Genomic DNA, 11,195 nt, shown 5'->3' on the forward strand with positions numbered 1-11,195 from the left:
CCTTCCTTCCTTCCTTCCTTCCTTCCTTCCTTCCTTCCTTCCTTCCTCCCTCCCTCCCTCAATCCCTCCTTCCCTCCCTCTCTCTCTCCCTCTCTCTCTCCCTCTCTCTCTCCCTCTCTCTCTCTTCTTTCCTTCCTTTCCCTTCTTATGTCTCTCTCTCTTTCTATTCCTCACTCCCTCTCATGCCTTCCCCCCCTCTCTCTTTGTCTCTCTATCCCTAACCTGCCTCCTGCTTTCTCTTTCCCCCATTGTCTCTCTGACCTCTGATCTGCCCCCTTCTTACCATCTTCCATTTTCAAACCTCCATCCATTTGTTCTGTCATTCCTTTCCTGTTCTATTCACCAAACCCTACACTTTCTTCACCAAACTTTCTCATAGCTGAGTGCCCTGAGAGTAGGGCCTCAATCAGTATTTGTTGATTGATTAATTTACTGGTTGATTCTGTCTGCCTTCTTTGTCACCCTCAGAGCAAGTAATTGAAAATGAAGTTGCCATTGATGAACTGATAACATTCTGAATCAATTATATCCTTTTTGTTTTTAGTTTCCTGAGGAGTTCAGTGTCAGGAAAATGCTTGTGCTTTAGAGTAAACATGTTTTAAACTTTCCTGCAAGACCTGAAACAGTGTTTTAGTGATTTCCTTTTCTCCACAGCAAGGGCTTTGCCATCAGTGGTTATCTTGGATTTAATAGTTCTTTCTTTTTTCCTGTAAATATGTAGAATATTTCAAGCCATAACAAATGAATGAAAAAAATATTCATTAAATACTTGCTCTATGCCAAGCAACTGGTGTACAAATAGAAAAGCAATCTATTTCCTACTCTCAAGAAACTTACATTGTGATGGGAGAGATAATACATATAGGAGATTTTAGCTGGGTATCATATGGAAAGGCCCCAATGGTTTCTACACTGCAGCAGCATAGCAGATGGTAACATATCTTCTTCATTTCCATTGATAAAATCATTATCATTTCTGATTCTGAACCATTCTACAATGCCAAGGACTCTAATGGCGAAAACTTTTTTTTCCCCCAGTTCTTCAGTGTGGGTGCAGTGGGTTGAGCACTGGGAAGTTGTTGTTCAGTCATGTCTCGCACTTCATTACACATGAACCATAGCACACCAGGCCCTTCTATCCCCCACTGTCTCTCATAATCTGTACAATTTTATGTGTGTTGCTTCCATGACATCCATCTCATCCTCTGCTGTCCCCTTTGCCTTTTACCTTCAGTCTTTACCAACATCTGGGTCTTTTCCAATGAGTCCTGTTTTCTCATTATGTGACCAAAGTATTTAAGCTTCAGATTCAGTGTTTGACCTTCCAGCAAATAACCTGAATTAATTTCTTTAAGTATTGATCGATTTAATCTCCTTGCTGTCCAAAGGACTTCCAAAAGTCTTCTCCAGCCCCAGAATTTGAAAGCATTGTTTCTATAGCGATAGCTTTCCTTATAGTACAACTCTCATTGCCATACATTGCTGCTGGGAAAAAGACATAGCTTTGACTATACAAACCTTTGTCAGCAAGGTGATGTCTCTGCTTTTTAATCTGCTGTCCAGATTTGCCATAGCTTTCCTTCCAAGGCAAGCACTGAAATTTAATTTCATGGCTGTGACCACCAACTGCAATGATCTTTGAGTCTAAGAATATAAAATATGACACTGCTTCCATTTCTTCTCCCTCTATTTGCCAGGAAGTGATGGGACCAGTTGCCAAGATCTTAATTGTTTTTTTATGTTGTTTTGTCCACTTTAACTCTCTCTCCTCTTTCACCCTTATCATGAGGCTTCTTAGTTCTTCACTTTGTACCATCAAGAGTGGTATCATCTGCATATCTGAGATTGTTGATGAAGCTGGAGTCAGGATGATCTGAGTTCAAATCCAGACTCAGACATTTACTAGCTATGTGACCTTGGGCAAGTCACTTAATCTCTGTTTGCTTCAATTTTCTCATCTGTAAAATGGGAATAATAATAATAATTATGGCACCTACATCCCAGGGTTGTTGAGGGGATCAAATAAGAAAATATTTGTAAAAAGTGACACATAGTAGGTGATATATACATATATACATACATATATATATAAGTATTAGTTATTATTATCATTGTTATTATTATGGGGATTAAATGAGGTAATAATTGCAAAGCATTTAGCACATAGTAAGTAGCCCAGAGTAAGTGCTATATAAATGTCAGCTGCTGTTGCTGCTGCTGGTACTATTATCATTCATTGACTGTAGCTGCTGAAGAGGAGGGAGCTGTAGCACTTGCAGACCCAGTTGCCAGGTTGCTCCCCTCTGTGAGGGCTGTTAGTGCTGTGTGGAAAGCAGGAACAAATGGTGTGGGGGCACACTACTCTATCCTGGGCTCTAGGGCTCTAGACATGCATCAAATGTAGTTCCACCAAATTCTGGGGTCTTTCCTGGTATGCACTGAGGGGAGATGCAGGGGGTCAGAATTCCCTGATTCTTTCTTTCCTGCCCTGTTTTTGTTGTTATTGTTGTTGTTTTGCTTTTTGGAGGGCAGTTGGGGTTAAGTGACTTGCCCAAGGTCACATGGCTAGGGTTTTTTTTTGTGTGTGTTAAGTGTCTGAGGCTGGATCTGAACCCAGGTCCTCCTGACTCCAGGGCCAGTGCTCTATTCACTGCGCCACCTATCTGCCCTAAAGAGTTTGTATTTATTTTGTAGATGTAACTATTGGTCATTATATTGGGTTATTTTTTCTTTTTTTTTTTTTGGAGGGGGGAAGGCAGGGTAATTGGGGTTAAGTGACTTGCCCAAGGTCACACAGCTAGTAACTATTAAGTGTCTGAGGTCAGATTTGAACTCAGGTCCTCCTGACTCCAGGGCCAGTACTCTATTCACTGTGACACCTAGCCACCCTTCTGCACTGTTAGCAAGCTGTTGCTAGTTATGATCATGGTTTCATTTGGGGAGTATGCTTTCTCCAGGATTACAGACTTCAGACCTCAGATCCCAGGCTTATACCCAACACCTAATTTCCATGTTATTTAATTTAAATAAACATACTTTGTTATTAAAATAAAGAGACCTGGGCCACTTTCAACTCAACTACAAGTTGAGTAGATTTCTTCAGAGCAACTTTTAAAAATAAATAAATTTCCTGTGTAGAGATCAATATATTTCTTTACTAATTTTTAAGTCAGCTGATTCAGGCTTAAGGCTCTAATAAGGGTAGGAAATTTTATTATCCACCAGATATTTGTTTTGACCTCTGACCCTGTTTTCTCATCTGTAGCCAGGTCCTTAATGACCAACAATGGCCCATCCTATGACTGCTCTGGTCTGTGCTTTCACACTATAGGTCCATTTGTCCACATAATATTGATCTCTACATTTTTTCCAGCAAAAATGCCAGGAACTCTTGCAAAGAGGAAATCTCCTCAACTACTAATAAACCTCCAATATTGTTTTCCATGTCATGGCTATTGTAACAGTCAGTGTCCCCTTTTGCAGTACATTTTGTGTTCCCACCTCTTGGACACACACAAAAAAGTCATTCATTTTACCTTGTTCTGGACTTAACACCAAGGCAGAAGCCTGAGACAGTTTTCCAGGTTTTCAGGCCCAAAACCAAAGAGAATTATTGAATTGATTCAGGAAGGGTTTGGAGTTACTTGGCCAGTTGTCATAGATTCTTACTGCATTTATCTCACAAAAGTGTGGCCTATTTTTGTAGGTGGCATGGTACAAGAAATTGGAACCGGTTGGTTGCAATTTTGTATATTGTCTCAAAGCTAACAGTCACTTCATGAACCGTGTTGCTTAGCACGATTCCCCCATCTGACCAGTGATTTATTTGGTATAGGGAACTCCAATATACCAGTTTAGGTCAGCTCCTTCTCTGTAATTTGTAGGCTCAAGACAGTGGCTTAGTACACTGAGTGGTGATTTGTCCAATGGTCGAACAACCATTATTTGCCAGAAACAGAAGTTGAACCCAGGTTTTCCTGATGCTAAGGTTGACTCTGCCCACAAAGCTTCCTTGCCTCTCACTGTGACCCTTACAAGGCTGTCATTTACCAAAATTTCATTCTAATCCCTATAATATCAGAAGGGTGCCTTCAGGAAAACATAGAAAAGACTGTCCCATCAGGAAAATATAGAAAGGACTGATATTTAAGATGGTGAGTCTTCATTCCAAGCCCAAACCACAGGTTTGTAACTACTGGTTCTCATACCTTTTAATGTAAAAAAATCTCATCATTAAAAGCAAATTAAAACCACTTTCAGTTCAACTACAAATTAAAAATTATACTTCTTTAGAGTACTTTTTGAAAAAACAATTCCCAATACATAGGTATATAACTTTCTTCACTATTATTTTTTGTCTTTTAAGGAGCTAACTTATACCCTGAATACTGGTATCAAAACCTCTCCAATAATTTATCCTCAAATTTGAGGCTTGGGACTATTCTAGTAGCCCATGGTATAATGACCAGAGCACCATATCTAGAATCAGGAGACTAGAACCGGAATCCAAAGTCTTCTGGTTATCTGCCTCTTTGACTTTGGGCAGGTCATTTACCCTTTGGCCTAAAAGTTTCTTTGACTCTCAAGTCAGGGGTAGGGAGCCCTGACTGATCATGGTGGTCCCTTTCAACTTTCAATTCTAAGTCCTGTGATCACTTTATGAATCTTCATTAACTACTTTCTCAGCTGTTTTTTGCTTATTTCTCTTAAATGGCTTTTTTTTTCTATTTGTCCCATTTTTTTCCCCAAGAGAGTTAAACCTCTCCACCTCTTTTTCCAATCCCTATCCCTACCTCCCTCTATCATTCTTTTATTCCCTGAACTTCTGCAAAGTATATTTGTTAACATTTACTTGTATGTATGACACTGTGCTAATAGCCCTGGGGAGCCAATGAAAGACAAAAACAAAGAAGGAGGTCGTATCCTCCAAGGAGCTCATAGTCTAATGAGGGAGACAATATGCAAGCAACTATAAACATACAGGATAAATACAGGGTAAATTGGAGATAATCTTACAGGGAAGGTGGAAAGGACTAGGGGGCCTGTTTTAATCTAAAAACCTTGTTAATCATTTAGAGATTTCTTTCCTATCCACTGGCTTGATTGAGTGAATGAATGAATGAAAAAACATGTAAGTACCCATTTGTGCAAAGGTGGCACAATGGAAAGATCACAAAGCTTGGAATCAGGAAGACTTATGTTCCTGAGTTCAAATCCAGCCTCAGACACTTACTAGCTGTGTGACCCTGGGCAAGTCACTTCACCCTGTTTGTCTCAGTTTCCTCATCTGTAAAATGACCTGGAGAAGTAAATAGCAAACCACTCTAGTATCTTTGCCAAGAAAACCCCAACTAGAAGAATGGCAGAACTGAACTGATGTGCAAAATCACTGTGTTACACAAGTCCTAGGGAAGCAAACAGAAAAATTAGTTTGGTGGGAGTTACTGGAAACCTTTAGAAGGTGGAGCTGGTATTGATTGAGAATGTTTGTAGAACTCTGCTGTTGAGTACTTGGTCTCCTTTCAGACTATCTGAGAGAAAGGATTTAGCATATCTAACAAGAAAGCTGCAGGCTAATCACCAGTTAAGCAAAAATGTTCTTTTATCCATTTAGAAAGCAGTGGCGGAATAAACAATCCCAAGTTTTTTTATGGAAAAGTGGAATTTAGCCTTGGAGCTGAAGAGATGTATTTGCCAACACCCCCTGATCTTTTCAGTGAAAAGTTCACTATTTCTACTACAGTGGAGAGCAAGAAAATTTCTCCTTCCCAGTTTCGACTTGTTATAGCTTCTTATGAGAAAACTATTGGTAAGACTTCACCAGTTGTTACCATTGTTTGTTGTTCAGTGGTATCTGACTCTTCATGACTCCGTTTTGGGTTTTCTTGACAAGGATACCAGAGTGATTTGCCATTTCCTTCTCCAGCTCATTCTACAGATGAGGAAATGGAGGCAAAACAGGGTGAAGTGACTTGCCCAGGGTCACCCAGCCAGTAAGTGTCTGAGACTGCATTTGAACTCAGGTTGCTGCATCATCTAGCTGCCCCCAAGACTGTCAAATTTCTTCTCACCTTAAACTCAGCTTTTGAAGGACAGTTTGTATGTTGTGAAATGCCAATGAATCAAAGCAGTTTGGCACCCTTGTGGGCATGGCGAACCGGTTCTTGAATTCATCTGCTGGGAAAACAGAATAATTCCAGGTGGTTTTGGAGTCTTTATTTAAGCAGCCAGGTGGTGCTGTGGATGGAGAACTGGGCCCAGAGTCAGGAACACCTGAATTTAAGTGTGACCTCAGACACTTCATAGCTCTGTGACCCTGGGCAAGCCTTTTGATCTCTGCCTGCCTCACTTTTTTCATCTTTAAAATGGGGATAGGAATAGCTCCTACCTCCATAGATTGTTGTGGGATAAAATGAAAATAATATCAATAAAGTGCTTTGAAAGCCTTAAAATGCTATACATGTGTGCATGTGTATATACATATACACACATATGTATACATACATATTCATATATAACTATACACATATATATATATATACACACACAAGCTATTACTGTTAGTTCTTATTGGAAACCTGATTTACCTCTGTTCTGATGCATTTCTGTTGAGCATGATTCTCTTCTTAGCAAAGGAAGTAAATGGGTGTATGTTAGCCTACCCTGCTTTGCCAGTGTGCATTTATAGGAGTATGAGTAGAATGGTCCTCTTATATCCTCCTCCCCACATCCCCCATCCCAGATTGAGGGCTTCAAAGAGATGCTGTTAACTTGGGCATACACCACTAAGAATAGAAACATTTGAGGAGTGTATATGGCAGTAGCCATATATGGCTGCCTAGTGGCCTGATGGCCCCTCGGTTCCCACTTTGCCCTGAGGAGCAGTGTCCTTCGTCCTAACGATGATATGTCTTGTTCTATAGCTCCAGGGGCCCCTGACCACAGCCAAATACTTTTCTCTCAATCTAGCTACAACCCTGGATCAGAGGAGTAGAGAATCTGGGAGGTTAATAGAAAGAAAATTTGGTTTTTTTCCATTTGCTCTGAATAACAACCCCCAAATCAAGAGAAATGGGCCTAAATATTTATCAAGGTCAATTATTTAGCAATAAAGGGATGGTGAATCTTCCAGTTGTCATGATAAGTAAAGGAATTTTAAAGACTTTTCAAGAATACTCTTGCATAACAGTTTGGAGGCACAGTTGTTTTTCAGGAACTGACATCTGTCTTTTGTTTTTGGAAAAAAAAACCTAGATACCCTTGAAATCAACAATCAAACAGATCTCAAGATACAGGCACTACATGAGCTTGGAAATCTTTACATCTATGCAGAAAACAGAAGGTGAATTTTTGGGAAGGAAAAGATTTGCTAGAATGTAGGAAAACTTTTTTTTTTTCTAAAGCACCAATTTGCAAGTTATTTTAATTAATGTGAACAGTTCTGTTGTTGATGCACTTCCATGGTCTTTGCTGCTATATTATTACATCTTGTGGGTGGCTTCCTTTAGAAACACTCTTTCCTAGCATTGGCATTGGGATGTGGAAGGCAATTGAGAAATGCCTCTGGAGTGACTTATTGTTCATCTGATTTTCCCTTTTTCAAATAGGATTCAAATGGAATCATCCTTTTGTCCAAATACTCCGTAAGATATTGCTGGTCAGGGCAGCTAGGTGGCATAGTGAATAGAGCACCAGCCCTGGAATCAGGAGAACCTGAATTCAAATCTGGACTCAGACACTTGATACACTTACTAGCTGTGTGACCTTGGGCAAGTCACGTAACACCAATTGTCTTCTCCCTCAAAAAAAGATATTGATGATATATTATAAACATAAATTATATTTGTAGATATTTAAATTATAAATATTAATAAAATGTCATATTAACCAGTCCAAACATGTATTTAATTTCTTAATTAAAAAAGATTTGTGATGATAACAGAAACAATTCCAGCTCTCTATGAATAGGAAAGTGACATATTTCTCATTTTTTTTAACATCACAGGGCAGCTTATAAATGTTGGAGCCAAGCCCTTGATGCCATTCTCAAGAAACAAGATGTTCTCCATACATGGAAAGAACTGGCCAACCCACCCAAAAAACTTCTTGACCTTGTCATGGGTTCAAACTTCAACGATTACAGTGAGGAATTTCTGTCAATAGCTGGCGTTTGGGGATGCTTGCAGGGAGGAGTCATCGCCGCAAAGGTGGCCCAGTAAGTGGGAAAAATAACAATCCTTCTTCATTTTCCATTGAAAAATGAACCAACCAACAACTCAGTTCCTTGTCGTTTCCATGAATGTAAACATCTTTGATGCTGGAGATACTGTCTTGTTTCTTCTTGAAGTGTCGAAAGTTCACTCCTTCATGTTTCCCTCTGCATGGGTATCTGGGTAACCATTTATTTTGATGATCATTTGAGAGAAAGGGAATGTGACCAGAAACCTGAACTCTAGCCATAAGTGGAATTCACTCTCCTGTCTACTTTGGGTATGAAGATGCTTGACCCAGTGGATAGAGCACTGGGCCTGGACTCAGGAAGACCTGAGCTCAAATCTGACCTGACTAGCTGGGTGATGCCAGGCAAATCTGCCTCATCTTCCCCATTTGTAATATGGGGATAATTCTCAGGGTTGTTGTAAGGATGAAATGAGATGCTGTTTGTAAAGTGCTTTGCAAACCTTAAAGCATTACATAGATGTTATCTGTCATCTTTATCATTATTGTTTCAAGTCTCCAGCTGCAGAAAACAAAGCCATCAGAGTTTGGGATGGATAAAAATAAGCTAAGAATGTCATGACCATCATTCTTATAAACTGGACCAATCTCACTAACTGAAGGCATGGAGTGGTAGCAGGTACCTCACCAAGAGGTGGTTCCCTCCTTTGTTTAGCAGACTTGGGAATGGTTAAAACAGACAAGTCAGGGGGCTTGAGATGGGGTGATTTGGTCTACTCATCCTTCATCCAGAAATGGCTGATTCTATTTGTTAATGATTAGAATGTAGTCTACCTATGCCTAAAACAGTGAATGTTTCATAAGTATCGACTCTAATTCGGTTGTTTAAGGAAAACACCCCAGGGCAGCTAGGTGATGCAGTGAATAGAGCACCAGTCCTGGAGTCAGGAGGACATGAGTTCAAATCCAGCCCCAGACACTTAACACTTACTAGCCGTGTGACCTTGGGCAAGTCACTTAACCCTACTTGCCCTGCCTTCCTCCAAAAAGCAAAAAAATAAAGAAAAAGAAAAGAAAAGAAAAAACACCCCCAAACCGAACAGTTGTTTGAATAGAAATAGGACTTGAGTTTCAATCCCAATTCTACTTCCTTTTAAAAATTTATCCAATGGCTAAATTTATCCCTGATTTTCCTTTTTTCAAGTAGGAATTTTGATTTTAGGGAAGTTTAAAAAAACTTCCCAAAAAGGGAAGTTCCCCTGTCCCTTAGTAAAGTGAGAGAGTTGGAGTCTGTGGTCCTTCCAGCTCAGAATCAATGAACCTGTATGGATAGAGAGTGTGCTGGCTTCTGGTGTCCTAGGGCTTGCATTCAAATTCTGGCTTTGCCACTTCTACCCATGTAGCCTTAGATATACAGCCTCTCTGAGGCCCTTTCAGCTCTAATTTCGTGGCCCCCATGACATCTCTGGGTCTCAGTTTCCTCATTTGTAAAAGGAGAGGTGGGCCTGGATGGATTGTGATTGCAGCCTCTGCCACAGAATTTCCATCATCTTTTTATATGACTTTAGCTTCTTGGAGGAACAGAAAATGAAAGAAGGCCACCTCTGTGCCCTAAGGGTGATGTCATTACACAGATCCATCATGTCTTCAGCCCGGAGAGAATTTATGGAAGTGTAGATCAGACTTCTCCTGTGGCCTTCTGTCACCCACACAGTCTGTTTACTCATCTGTAATAAGTGGCACTTTAATGTATTCAGAAGATCCATGAATTATTGTTTGTAAAAGAATTAGATTAAAAATGTAATGTGATTTGTGGAGTTGTTATTTATTGGGAATCTGATTTGAGTTATTTATGTATGTATGTATGTTTGCTCTTCTAATAAAAGGGCTTTCATAAGTTATGTGGGAGAGTCTGAGAGGAGAAAGACATTCCTCCATAGGTACATGTGCTGTGGTGTGGACTTTGACTACAGTGAACATGAACCGGTTTCCTGGCCCCACGTAGGCCTGCTTGTCTGCAGGCAAGAGAAAGGGGCAGAAAGGCAAATGGGGCAATGGTCAGCATTGGCTGGCACTAAGCCAGCTTCCCCCAGTCAGGGCTCCATCTGCTGATTCTTAGGCCTGTAGAAAGCCTTCTTTTGGTCATGCTCTTGAAAATCTGGTTCTAACAGCATGTGTCTGTAGACCATGCCTCTCTCTACGTTATTACCTACTATTCTTCCTAAGGCCCCTGCAATGTGGTTTATTTACCATCAGGCTACTAATATCACTCTCTCCAAGGTCACCAGTGAACTCCTGTTTGCTAAATCCAACAGTGCTGCCCTTGTGCTCTTCCTGCTTAATCTCATAGCAGTTGATCATACCCTTCTGTTCAATACTCTCTTTCCATTTGGCTTCATAAATATCACACACTCCTGGTTCTACTTCTGCCTGTGTAATTGCTCTATCTCTGTAAGTGCTCAATAAATGCCTTCCTTCCTTCCTTCCTTCCTTCCTTCCTTCCTTCCTTCCTTCCTTCCTTCCTTCCTTCCTTCCTTCCTTCCTTCCTTCCTTCCTCCCTTCCTTCCTCCCTTTCTTCCTTCCATCCTCCTTCCCTCCCTCCCTCCCTTCCTCCCTCCCTCCTTCCGTTCTTCCCTGCCCCTCCCTCCCTCCTTCCTTCCTTTTCCCCTTGTTCTTCACCCTGTTTCCTGATCTTTAGGGTGGATTTTTCTACTGTTATGTCTTTGGCCATCCTCTTTCTTGTCTCTCTGTACTTCATGCTTGGGAAATAGTCTCACTCCCAAGGCTTTTACTCTTCTCTGCAGATGACTCCCAAATCTCCAGCCTTGACTTCTCTTCAGAGTTCTGAAGGGTCATTTTCCACCCTCCACCAGGCTTCCCTGTTGGTATGTCTCACTAGTACCTTAAATACAGAGTGTCCAAAAATGAAGCTTTCCCCTTAAACCTGCCCTTCTTTTTCCCATCAAGACTTCTTCCTCTCTCTCTCTCTCTCTCTCTCTCTCTCTCTCTCTCTCTCT

General features: G+C 40.7%; 1 protein-coding gene across 1 annotated transcript in view; it reads left to right on the top strand.

Annotated features, from left to right (window-relative positions):
- The window catches only part of CFAP54 (cilia and flagella associated protein 54), a 307,374-nt gene that overhangs the window by 166,063 nt on the left and 130,116 nt on the right, over positions 1-11,195 (top strand). The window contains exons 41-43 of the mRNA XM_069095069.1: positions 5,615-5,809; positions 7,255-7,342; positions 8,006-8,215. Coding sequence (XP_068951170.1) covers positions 5,615-5,809; positions 7,255-7,342; positions 8,006-8,215 — 493 coding nt within the window. The remainder of the gene's footprint in view (positions 1-5,614; positions 5,810-7,254; positions 7,343-8,005; positions 8,216-11,195) is intronic.

Source organism: Petaurus breviceps, unplaced genomic scaffold (assembly GCF_028583685.1).
Source record: "Petaurus breviceps papuanus isolate PSGF00001 unplaced genomic scaffold, PetGlider_PUasm1.0 225, whole genome shotgun sequence".
In the NCBI taxonomy this organism is placed as follows: Eukaryota; Metazoa; Chordata; class Mammalia; order Diprotodontia; family Petauridae; genus Petaurus; species Petaurus breviceps.